Source organism: Hippichthys cyanospilos, chromosome 1 (genome assembly GCF_059441005.1).
Source record: "Hippichthys cyanospilos isolate Australia breed blue-spotted pipefish chromosome 1, RoL_Hcya_1.0, whole genome shotgun sequence".
NCBI classification, from domain to species: domain Eukaryota; kingdom Metazoa; phylum Chordata; class Actinopteri; order Syngnathiformes; family Syngnathidae; genus Hippichthys; species Hippichthys cyanospilos.
In genome coordinates, this window is record NC_142369.1 from 3218269 (window position 1) to 3230444 (window position 12176).

Sequence of the window (12176 nt, forward strand, 5' to 3'; positions counted from 1 at the left end):
AAACATGATTTCCCCCATTTACAGTTTGGGAGAGGAAAAAAAAAAAAAAAAAGATGGATTCTGACTTAAAAAAAAATTGCAATTTCATTTGTTATCGCAGCCACATTATGGAAATTATTTGATAGCACCAGTCGTGTAGAGGTAACGAAAAGATTAAAAAAAAAAGTTCATCTGCAAATCGGTGCTTTCTGTGGATATTTATTATCAATAGGTTTTTCTTTCCCTACCAATTTGAGAGAAATAATGTTTAGTAGACTGATATGTGATAGTATGTTCCTGTTTTTTCCACTCACAAACCAATCTACACTAGGGTTTCAAAAACAGATCTTTTTCCAAACACGGCGGAATTCATCTTTAGAAAAAAAACACACACACACACACACACATTTTTTTTTTATAACTGCAGCGAAACAAATTACTGTCACTCAAAAATCCCGATATCTGGTCTTTCTCTAAAGACGATTACGAGTCGCAGATGGGACTGTTTAATGCAGCAATTAGGTTTTTTGTTTTCACGAAAAAAAAAAAAAAGGGGAGGGGTGAGACTGGCTGCACAAACGCACATGCACAAGCATTCAGATGCCAGCAATTATCCAGTGGCGGAGCTGAAAAAGCAGGATGGCGGAAGGAGCACGACAGAAACCAAGAGGCCATCTCACAGTGCATGAGATTCCAAAAATGCTTTCAAACGCTACCCCCCCCCCCCCCCCCCATCTTATTTGAACTCATTCGTTTTATCCATCTGATTGTTGATTACACAAGCATTGAGTTAGTAAATGAAAACCCAGAAGTTATGTGTGTGGCGGGGGAGCGGCGGGAAGTGAAAAATTAGCCTATGGTGGGTTTTGTGGCTCTGAGATGAACCTGAACAATAAGCAGCAGCGGTCCGGTCCCCCAAAATTCTGCAAATTTTCTTCTGGCCAGACCAAACGAGTCCACTGCGAAACCAAGAATTCAAATGTTGCTGCTTCCTAGAGGGGAGAGTGGGTCATCGGTTAAAGGTTACCTTCACAACAAACATTTTCGCCACACTGCAGTTTTTCCTCAATTATATGGGCGGGACCCACTGGGGTTATGTGTGTTTTCAGGCAAACTGATCCACTGATGCACAACTGAAAAAAACACATTGGTCTATCTCGAGTACTGATTTTTAAATCTTTTTAAATGATACAAGTTTCAGTCACGTTAGGGCCTGACATGTTTTCTGGTTACTGGTGAGGCATAACAAAGTAATTGAGGATAAGGGTCACTTGCATCTCAAGGCGCCACTGAATTCTTAACGAGATTTACCTGTACACTGAGATCCAGGGAACAAGGGGGGGCAGAGTGTGTTTTGCCACCAGCACTCGTCGTCCTGGCCGCCACTGACTCCCTGTCCACTTCTACTTAATAGAGGGAACTATATACAAACGGGACAAAAGTGTTACATCATTGCGGAGGCTTGCATCAATCATTACGGCGACGTTTGAGAAATAACTCACCTCCGGCACATCTCTGACAAAGTCGTAGGCGATCCCATATTTGGGCATCTGACTTGCCGCCGCGCACAAGTAGCCGGCTTTTTCCGCCAGCGGTTCCTCTTTTTGCAGCGAAGCAACCGCGGTGTTTGTGCGGACACCTGCGGTTGAGGCTTCTTCTGCCGCCGGGCAGTCCAAACATCGTTCTTGCTCGGCTATGGGCAGAAGGACGCTGGGGCCTTCTTGCGAATCCAGAGAGGTCTGGGCACTCTTCTCCATGCCGGACTTCTTTAATCTGGGCAGGAATTTGCCAGATTCCAGTTCGGATTTGCCGTAATAGGGGCCTTCGCATTCGGCGTCCTCCTCCAGTGGTTTGAGATCCGCCCGGGGATCGTCAAAGACGTCCACCGGCGCCAGGACGGGAAAAGTCGCTTCCTCTTTGTCCGTGTCGGCCTCCGAATCGCTCACGCCGCCGGGAGACAACTCCGAGGCCGATATGGGCCGGAAGTGAGTCCGGGGGGAAATGCGAATGGCCCTGTACTGCGTTTGGTTGATGCCGTAAAGTTGATGGCAGAAGGCTTCGCTCTCCGAGTCGGAGCAAAGAATGGATTTAGGCTTGAAGCCCGGACTGAAGGAAGCCATGTCCTCGGGCTCAAAGGAGCACTCCACGTGGAGAACTTGAGAGAAGGGATTATTCAGGTCAAAGCGGGCAAACGGGTATTCTAAGCGCTGCTCCTGGCTGCGCGATCCCAGCAAATCTTCGTGGAAGATGAAGGAGAATCCCGTGTTGAAGGCGTCTCGCCCCCCTGCGATGGCGCGCTCGCTTTGGCCCAAGGACACCAGCGGCCTCCACAGGCACCGGTGACCCGGAGCGAAGCAACTGCTCCTATTCACCAGCACGTCGGCGCCGGCGATGGTGAGCATTTCTGACCCGGACAACGATGCGGCGGCGGCGGCGGCAGACGGCAGCAAGCTATGCGGAGACTCGTTTGGCGGCACGACGGCCCAATTCTTATCGCAACTTAACGTCTTAAACTCTCCATACACGCCGCCGATGATGAAAGACGTGCTCTCCTTATCTGATGGCAAGTCCCAGGGTTTGGACGGAGTCATGTAGTCCCCGGCGCTATCTAACTTGGAGAGCTTGTTTTTGGCCAAGTCCTGCTCATCGTTCTTGCCCTCCCAGAGGTGATACTCGGAACGCTGCACGGCTTTTTTCTGAGGCGCCTCCAACGGAACGCCCTCGGCTTGCACCTCCAGACAGCTGTGGCAGTAGCCGCCGGAGTCTTCGCAAAAGATCTTCTCGCTCATTTTCTCGCCGCTCGGCCTCGTCGCCGGCGCCGACTCGGCCTCGGTGACGGCGGACCAAATGTCTTTGATGATTCCTGAGCTGTACTCGCCCCCGTGCTGGTTTGCGTTGTCGGAGAAAACGTCGGCGCTGTACTGCTTGCTCTCGTCCTCTTCCAAAGCGATTCCGCAAAGCGACTCCAGTTTGGATTTTTTGGTGTACTTCTGACAGGATGCTGTGCAAATACTGGCCTCCTCACACTTGCGGCCCGAGTCCTCTTGCAAGAAGTCTAAGATTTCATCCTCGAGATATGTACCGGAAATGGGCGGGATGATACAATCCATTTCTTCCGCGCTGACGGGAGCGCCGGGCTCCTCCGCCAGCGAGGGAATATTCCCATGCTCGTTGTCCGAACGCGTCTCTTCCGAATGCGACCATGGACTGCACGTCCGCGTTGAAAGGTTGGAGCAGTGTTCAGTTTCATCAAAGGCACTATTTTTGGTCCATATCAGCAAACGAGACTGTTTATTTGCATGCGGGTCGAGGCAGGCGCCGGGATCGGCGCCGCTCTCGTGAGCGCCGGGGAGCGAGTCGCGCGGGAACAAAAGAGTGGGGCTGTCGTACTGCAGCTCAAAAAGTGAGAAGCAAGACGAGTTGAAGCCGGACGGCTCGCTGCCGGCTTCGCCAACTTGCGGCTCCATCGCGTTTGCCGACAGATTGCGCAGGGTGAAGGAAACACTATCGAGGAGGGGCGAGAGCCTGACGGGGGAATCACCCATGAAGCTTTCGCCGTCTATATCGTCAGAGGTGGACGGCGAGTAACATCCCCAGACTTGAGCCACGCTGTCCAGATCTTCCACAAGGAAGCCAAAAGATCCCGACGTTTGCTCCAAGTCCGCCCTTATTGCACTTTTCCCTTGCTGCTCCACGCCGTCCAACACTAAACACGATTCTCTTTGCTCTTTGCTTTTTTGTCGAATCATGCTGAGGATCCGACTCTCTTGTAACGAGTCTGAGGCACTAGTATCCAATATGGATTGATAAATATCAACTTCATAGAAGTCGGTGAATTCTGGCAGATGCTTGTCATCTAAATGTCCACTACCCTCTGGCCGAGAGCAGCCGCAGGTCCCAGCGAGTTCTTGCGCCGTCGTCTCCTCGGCTTCGCCGGGCGCTTCCACAAAGTGGCCGTCCACAAACGAGCCGGCGGCGAGGTACGTTCTCGGGTAGTTCTCATTGGCAACGCAGATTCCCTGGATTCTCTCGGGCAGCGGCGCCAAGTCGGCTGACAAGGCAAAGTCTTCGGGAGAGCCCACTTTGCTTCGGTACTTTGTTTCCAGCTTACTCTGCTTGCTGCTGAACGGTACAAAATAGTCCGTGATGGGCTCCGTGTACCAAAGCGGCTCCTCCATGTACTCTTTTGCGTGTCTCTCCTCAAACCTCATCTCGTTCGCTTGCGGCCAGACGGGCTCTTTGGAAATCTCTTTGAGAGATCTCCGACTCTTTCTGTGAAGCTGCGGGGGTTTGCCTGTGCTGGCGGTGGCGCCGGTACCCCCAGTGTTTCGGCGCTCCTCCTTGTCAAGGGCCTTCAGCTGCCCGCCGTTGCGCTGCCTCCTGCTCTTGCCGAGCTCTCTGGATTTGTGCCTGACTCGAACCGCCTTGCTTCTCAACGGCTTGTCGCCGTGGTTCCCGCTTGAGCTGGAGCCCCCCTCACTCGAGCCAGAAGACCAGGATCGGGCCCGAAATTTGCCCTCAGATCTGTGTCTCACTTGTCTCCTAGAGTGGACCGTGTTCTTCTCCTCCACAGCCACGCCACCGTGGTATCGGTTCTCTTTCTCCTTCTTGCTCCGCCGCGGTTGGCCCCTCTCGTTGGTGGCGCTGGTGACGGTAGCGCGCGTGTCCTGGTTCCGCTCCTTCGCAGCCTCACATTCGCTGTTGCAATCCTTTGGGGAGGACGTGTCCGTGCTGGTCTGTGGAGCGGCCGAAGATGAAGAACTGGAGTATGCGCAGGCCTTGGCTTTGTTCCACACTGTCATGATCTCTTGGAGGCAAACAGGCTTCTCGGACAAAGGCGGAAAGGCTTCATAATACCTGTGTCGAAGAACAGTAAATAAATTAATAACATACATAAATAAATATAGGCAAATTCTAAAATCTGTACCGGGTTTTCATGGAAATATATAAGGCTAATGATGTGACTTACATTTCCACCTGATCCTTTGAAGAGGGGGACTCAACTCGTTCAGGAGAATGAGCGCCATCAGACTTTTTTTGGATCTGTTTTTCCTCTGTGGGATAAACAACATGTTAAAAATGCCTTTGGTTTTTATTAACAACAGCCAAATGACATCCAGTATAATAAATAAATAAATGAAACCACCTTTCTGTTTGTTCTGAATGTCCCGAAGTTTGGAGCAAAGCTCCTCGACCAGGCTTTCAATTCCAGAGTTCTGAATATAGAAAAGAAAAACATCACCAGAAGTTAAGAGTGTTGGTTTCATTGGCACGATAGATCAAATTAGGGCTGGGCAAGTAATCAATTTGGTTACCAGTACTTTGTCATTTAAAAAATTGAGGACTTGAAAATGAGCCAAAATCGAAATTAAAAAGGATCGTAAAAATGAACTTTTGCACGAGTGATTTGTTCATTATACTTCCTAATAAAACCTCGCCAAAGTGGATTTTTTTTTTTTTTAAAGACAATGCCTAATTTTGGCAGAAAAAAAAAAATTGACTAACTTGAAAAACTACAAAGTCTAAAATGATCTTGCACAGGTTATGACAAGCGTTTTGCACAAGAACATTAATGTTACAGTAAAACTGTTAAAAATTAGTACACATTACTGATATATACACCACATACACACACGCACGCTAACATCAGCCAGCCCTAGATAAAGTTTTGCCATCTTAAGAATATGCAACAGTGAGTTATATTAGATGACTTGTGAAAACTGGGGCTTGAACGTGTCTGCGCAATATTTAGATGTCCAAAGTAGTCATTTTGTACAAAAAGCAAATGTCGAACTCCATCAAACAGTTACGATAGATTGATTCCTAAATTACCCTCAATGTCAAATAAGCTAGATGTCTTAAAAAAAAAAAAAAATCTACCATTCCCTTTCAAAACAAAAGTTTCCTCTTGCCTTCTGTTTGCGCTTACATCGTTGTGCTAATGCCGGTCAGCTGACTGCTGCAATCCCATGTAGCATGTGCCAGTTAAAAAATAGACAGCACAGTCCAGTCCTCACGGGGCTTGTTGCCAAGACCCAACCCCTTATACACCCCCCCCCCCTTTTTTTTTTTATACTTTGTATGGTGTCATTATGAACTCGGGAGCGTACAGCATAGATTGCTGTGGCTTTTCTTGTAAAAGATAGAGCACTACTAAAGTTGCTTCAAATCATTTGACGTCGCAAAACCCCCATAAATACCGCCCCCCACCTTCAAAAAAATTGCCTAATATCTCCCCACAAATTTAGGTCTACCATACAAAATGATATCATAACCACAGTAGCAATTAATGCAGTGTGGTCCTGTAGTGAAAGACTCGGTTTTGATGTTTGCCTCACCACATGTACAAAATGACCAATTGTTTCTGCTGGTTTGAATAATTTCCTCTACCTTGAGCAAGCAATTTAAAAAAATATATATATGGTAAATAAGGTACTGTTGATTACAAAAATTTGCTACGTAAGACATTAAATATCAGATTAAAATGAATTATTCTGATTAGTCTGATTATCCATCAACATAGATGCAGTTTTATGGCCAAAAATTTCCTAAAAGCTTAAATCTATTGATACATTCGATTTGACTCATAAAAAAAATGCTCAGGCCGAGCAACGCTCACTTCATCAGATGCCGAACGAAGACATTGCACTGCCGCTTGTTTCTTCATTTCCTCCAGACTCAGGTCGGCCCCTCCCTTCTTCTTACTCTTGCCCCATTTCTTCCCCGCTCCCTTCTCCCAGCCCAAGAAGATGTCATTCTCCTGCCAAAACAAATGTTCAATTCTATTTGAGAGCGCACCAGTAACGAGCAAAAAGGTCATACTGTGGAACATTACTTGAAGGTAGTCCTGCAGGTCATAGTCGTAGCTGTCGTGCAGGAGGAGGCTGAGGACATAGCGGGTGTAAATCATGGCGTCGATCCCGCACTTCTCCAGCTCCTGGCCCAGCCAGCTTTGCACTGGACCCAGCGACTGGAGCAAAGACATCTCGGAAGCGGGCAGGGGGGCCACTAGCGGGTAGGGGCAAGAGAGGTTCTCGGGAGGAGCGGGACCGTCGGAATCGGTGCTCACGGGACGCATGGGACCTCAGGTGTTGGTTCTTCTCAGGCGGACGAGCATCGCCATGACTTGGGTGGGTGGACACGGGTGCGGAGGGAGATGGCGAGACACGAGCTGGAACCTCTGGAAAGTGGGCTAGTCACTCCAGCGGGATGCACTGAAGGGGTTCTACGTGAGGAGGCATGTGGGGTTACTTTCCCCTTTTACGGGCGCTTGCAGCAAAAAGGGCGTTTTATTCGTCAGGCATGGCTTTTGTGGCTGATGGAGCTGAGCTGCCAGTGTCGCCGTCACACGAAGGCGTCCATGTTGCGGCGATCACCAGCGCCACCTGAAACGCAGCGAGCAGACACGTCGGTGGATCGGAAAACCTCTTGGCTCGTTTTCAGCGGGCAAAAAATAAATAAATGAAATGTCTATTCATAACAATACACCCTGCAGGTGAATTGCTGGTAACAAGCAAGATTCAGTTTAAAAGTGCAGCGTCATCTAACCACTTTCATCGATTTTAGAATGGTAACACGCTTAAAAGTCAAATAATCAAGAGGCAGCAATGACAATGCTCAAGCGGCTCCAATGACCTCCTGTCAAAAACATGTGTTTTGCTGACTTAGAAACAGGTACTGAAGAAGCAAATGGAGGTTGCTGTGTTGTGAATTGCCGACGTGGCTGTCAATCCATTATTAGGCGTCAAAAGGGCAAACCTAAGAAGCTTAGCGGTGTGCAGAGGTCTCAGGACACTCGAGCACTTAAGGCACCACTGCCAGCCAAAAAGTTTTCAATTTGAAACTCTGTAGCCTATATTGGTGATATACAGTCATTCTAATCAATGTGTTCTTGACAGGAATCAAATAAAACGCTGTTTAAAACCCCTTAAGCTTTTTTCTAAAATTACTGTGCTGCCACCTGTTTGCAAAGAGGATTTATCACATAATTATGCTTAAACAGTTTCTAAAAAAAATAAAATAAAAAAAGTGGAATTGGATAATTTACCATGGCAGGGCTCTTTTGGGGCCCAGACTATGTTGAGGTTAAGAAAAAAAAAAACATTTGATATGTGCAAATTGTATGTATAAAATTAACTACACACATCAAAAAATATATACGTCTAAGAAAATTCAATTTTTTTTTAATCTACTCTATTACTCCCATGAAATGGATGATTATTAAGGGTCTCGATAAATCAACATTTAATCAACACTAAGCAGTGATATTTATTGAATAACATTGCTTGTAAACTCATTTTATTTGAGTAGATTATTGTTTTACATGTATTTATTTTTTACAGTGTATATATGTGCATGCAACGCTTCCAAAACACATTTTACTCTGGTTGACATGTGCTATGAGGACTACAGTGTTCTCATATTGCAGCTTCACTCTATCAGATTTACGTTTATGACCACAACTTTTTCAATCGCAGGTTTACGTCGATATTTTTTACCTTTTAACCCTTTTACTGGGCGCAGCGGTCGCTTTCGGCCGATAGTCAAAACAGGCAAAACGGCCGAGGGAGTACGTGACAGTCATTGCTTTATTTTAACTTATACCTAACTTTCTCTGTTATCCGCAAAATTCTAGCCTGTTTAAGATGCAAACATAGAAAAACGTGTGCCTAATAAAGGCCGTTTTTGCCTGTTTAGGCTAGCCTAGACATAAGCAGCCGCTGTGCCCATTAAACGGTTAAGTCAGAAAAATAGCAACTGTCTTTACTTAAAAAAAAACAATCAATTTCTACGATATGTATCTCCACTTATAACACCATCTATTGCAGGTTTATCTCGCTAGAGTTTATGTATTCATTTTAACAAAGCTAGCAATCTAAAAAGAAAGCAAAAGCAAAAAATAATGTGATTACTTTGCGGTTTCAGTTAATATAGGTATTTTGAGGAACATGACCCCCGCGATAAACAAGGGAACAGCAAATTTCATGTTATTTAGGTGGGAGCCCATTAAAGCCTTGTCCATCTGATACCCACAGTCCCCAACACACAGTATTTACTTTTCTATGTGCAGTTTCGCCCAGCTCTCGCACAAAACGACATCTTAAAAGACGTCCGAGTTTGTGCGCAGTCAAACAAGGTTAGCCGGACCACCGACCTTTAATGTTAGCTCGCCAGCTAATCATGTTACAAATTAAGCTAACCCGTCTGGCTCGGGCGAGTCATAGCGATACCAACAGTCTTCGCCTCCGACAACAATTGCGGCTGCTTTCGCGAGCTGGGTGGCGAAATTTATTTATTTTTGCTTTCACTTTGTCGTTTGTCCGGCGAATGACTTGTTTGGTGCGCGGTGACATTCGAGCTCCCGAGCGCAAGAGCCAAGCTAGCAAGCGGCGACTCGCTGACATTAGGCCAGGTCGTTTACTCGCCAAATGAGCACCGCGGCATCGGAAATGCTGGGAGCGGTTCAAAATGTGTCATAAGATCCGAACGCCCGGCTTGGAAGTGGGCTCGTTGTTATTGCGAGGGGGGACGAGGAGGAGGAGCCGCCGCTGGTGGAAGGCTAACCGTTGACGGCTGACAGTTGCTCGCTTCAAAAATGTGCGCCATGGCGTCACACGGTTAAAAGCGAACGACGCGCCGAGAAGCAAAGACGCGAAACGACAAACGAAGGGCGAGCCGTTTCCACGTACCTGCGAGCAGGCTGAAGCGGAGAAGAACGCCGAAAGGGGAGCGGCTACTTGTCGCTGGCTGCCGTTCCGAGCTCGGGCTCTGGAATCCGCTGCGGTAGCATAGCGTATCATGGACGCTGACAGAAATGGCGCCGCTTTCACGGCCGGTGCCACTTGCGCGGCGACGGGGAAAAGGACGACATTCGGGCTCAAGTGAGCGGAAGAGCGACCCGTTGACTGCCGGCCTAGCGTCAGAGCCAAAATGGCCGACGCTGGAAGCCAGTTTCAGTCCGCGGACGGTGCTTCATGCGCCACCTCCTGGATTGGTATCTAGGCAACGGGGCGAATCTCTGCCGTCCTGTTACCAGATACGGGCTCCTTCCGCCGGCGGTATTGCATCAGAAACACAAATAGTACGACAAACTCCGTTCATAATAATAATTATTATAATCATTATAATAATAGCGTAACCTAATGAAAAAAATATAAGTTCATTGTCGTGAGCTTGAAGAGAATTTATCATGTGATATTTGATTTGTATTATTTTGTTTGAGAAACAATCCCTTAAAACATCTTTTTTTCTATGGCTTTCGACACCTTACAGAGTTTTTCCTTTGATTTTATTTTATCTTACTTTATTTATTTTACTCGATTTTACTATTTTTATTGTGTTATCTATTTATTGTGTTTTTAACTTTCCTGTGCAGCATTTTGAAAACCTTGTGTTTGTTAAAATTGTGCTATATAAATAAAGTGGATTGGATTGGACTGTGCCAAACATACGGCCCGCGGACCGATTCTGGCCCCCGAACCTGTTTGATCCAGACCGCGAATGATTTCGTAACGTAAAGTATAAAATTCAGCAGAATTTTTTTTGATAAATAAAAAGACTTGAAATGATTCATATTAATATTAATGATTAATAGTGACGTTTTTCTTGTACTATTTTATTTGAACAGTATTAAAAAAGAATACTAAATCTTAAATTGCTGTTTTAAAGCTATACAAATATACATCATGTTTTCTCTCAAGCTAGAACGAGTTTGACACCCCTGCCCTCGAGATTTACTCAAGAATTTGTTTTTTCTTTTCATTTGAATGCTCATTACTGACGCCATTACAGTTTCCTGTGCATTCTCACTTGGACAGGGGCCATCTGGCACTTCAGTATTTTTTTTTTTTTTTGGTGGTGGAGGGTGGAACCACCAGGCCTGTCAAGCGCCACTCTCCATGTGACCTTTTGGGATACATTGAGTCAAGGCCACATGAGTGGCATGTTTCAATTGTTGTAGTTGTTAAAAAAAAAAGAAAGCAGCTCTGCAGGACAAGGTCTCTTGTGGCTCGTTACCAGGGTAACGAGAGTACTATTGACTAGCGCGTCTGGTTTGGATCTGCATCCGGAGCCCTGCAGCCAAAGGTCAAGCACCTTATTGATCTGCGTGCGTGATGATGAGGACACGTGGCCTATGTCCATCGATATCTGCAAAACAGAATCACTCAAGTCCAATGGATCACAAAGCCTTTTTTTTTTTATATATACACCAAGAATATAACAATTCACAAGGGGTTAAATTTTTCATATTTATTCCTCCCTCAACATTAGCTGACCGATTTAAATAACTGCAACTTCATCACGTTTAGATCATTCAAATCATTGAATTTTTCAGATTTCTACAGCCCAAATTGAAAATATTATTGACATATTCACCCCCGCTATCCACATATTGGCCGTTTTAAAAACAAATCCCCTCAACATATTAATCTTACGTAAGATCATTCCATATCATTCCACATCATTCAGTGTTTTTTTTTTTAATGATTCTATTTGTTACATATTCAAAAATAAAAATGCATTACTTGAAGAAAATAACTGCTAATCATCTCGCAGAAGAACAATAAGTCATTCACTTTCAACTCATTCACTGCCAATGACGGCTATAGACGTCAAAGATCCAGTTTTACTCTGCCGGCGGTGAATGAGTTAATTATTCGATATGTCGCGATACATTTATCAAAAAAGAATAATGCACTACTTGAAACAAACAACCGGCAATCATTTCGCAGATGAACATTTAACTCATTCGCTACCATTGACGGCTATAGACGTCAAAGATGATCTCTGCTGATGAGGGCTATAGACATCAAAAATCCATTTTCACTGGGCTGGCAGAGAATTAATTCATTATTCTATTCGTGTCTTTACATATTTAAAAGGATAATTATTATTTACTTAAACCAAACAATTGACAGTCATTTCACAGATGAACATTTAACACATTCACTGCCAATGACGGCTATACACATAAAAGCTCAATTTGTAGTGGACTGGCATTGAACGAGTTAATTATTCTATTTGTATCTTTACATATATATACGTATAATAATTATTTACTTAATACAAACAATTGACAATCATTTCACTGATGAACATTTAACTCATTCACTGCCAATGACGGCTATAGACGTCAAAGATTCATTTTTACAGTGCTGGCAGTCAATGAGTAAATTAAAAAAAAAAAAAAAATCTAC

At 45.3% G+C, this 12176-nt stretch overlaps 1 protein-coding gene across 1 annotated transcript; it reads right to left on the bottom strand.

The window, feature by feature from the left end:
- Window positions 1–770: 770 nt before the first annotated feature.
- Window positions 771–9877, bottom strand: kiaa0232 (KIAA0232 ortholog). The gene is made up of 8 exons (XM_088428402.1): window positions 9669–9877; window positions 6815–7364; window positions 6599–6739; window positions 5126–5195; window positions 4949–5033; window positions 1482–4836; window positions 1291–1399; window positions 771–971 (listed from the first exon to the last, which is right to left on the bottom strand). The coding sequence occupies exons 2-8, from the start codon at window positions 7055–7057 to the stop codon at window positions 955–957; spliced, it is 4020 nt and encodes a 1339-aa protein (XP_088284528.1). The 5' UTR covers window positions 7058–7364; window positions 9669–9877; the 3' UTR covers window positions 771–954.
- Between the last annotated feature and the right edge of the window lie 2299 nt (window positions 9878–12176).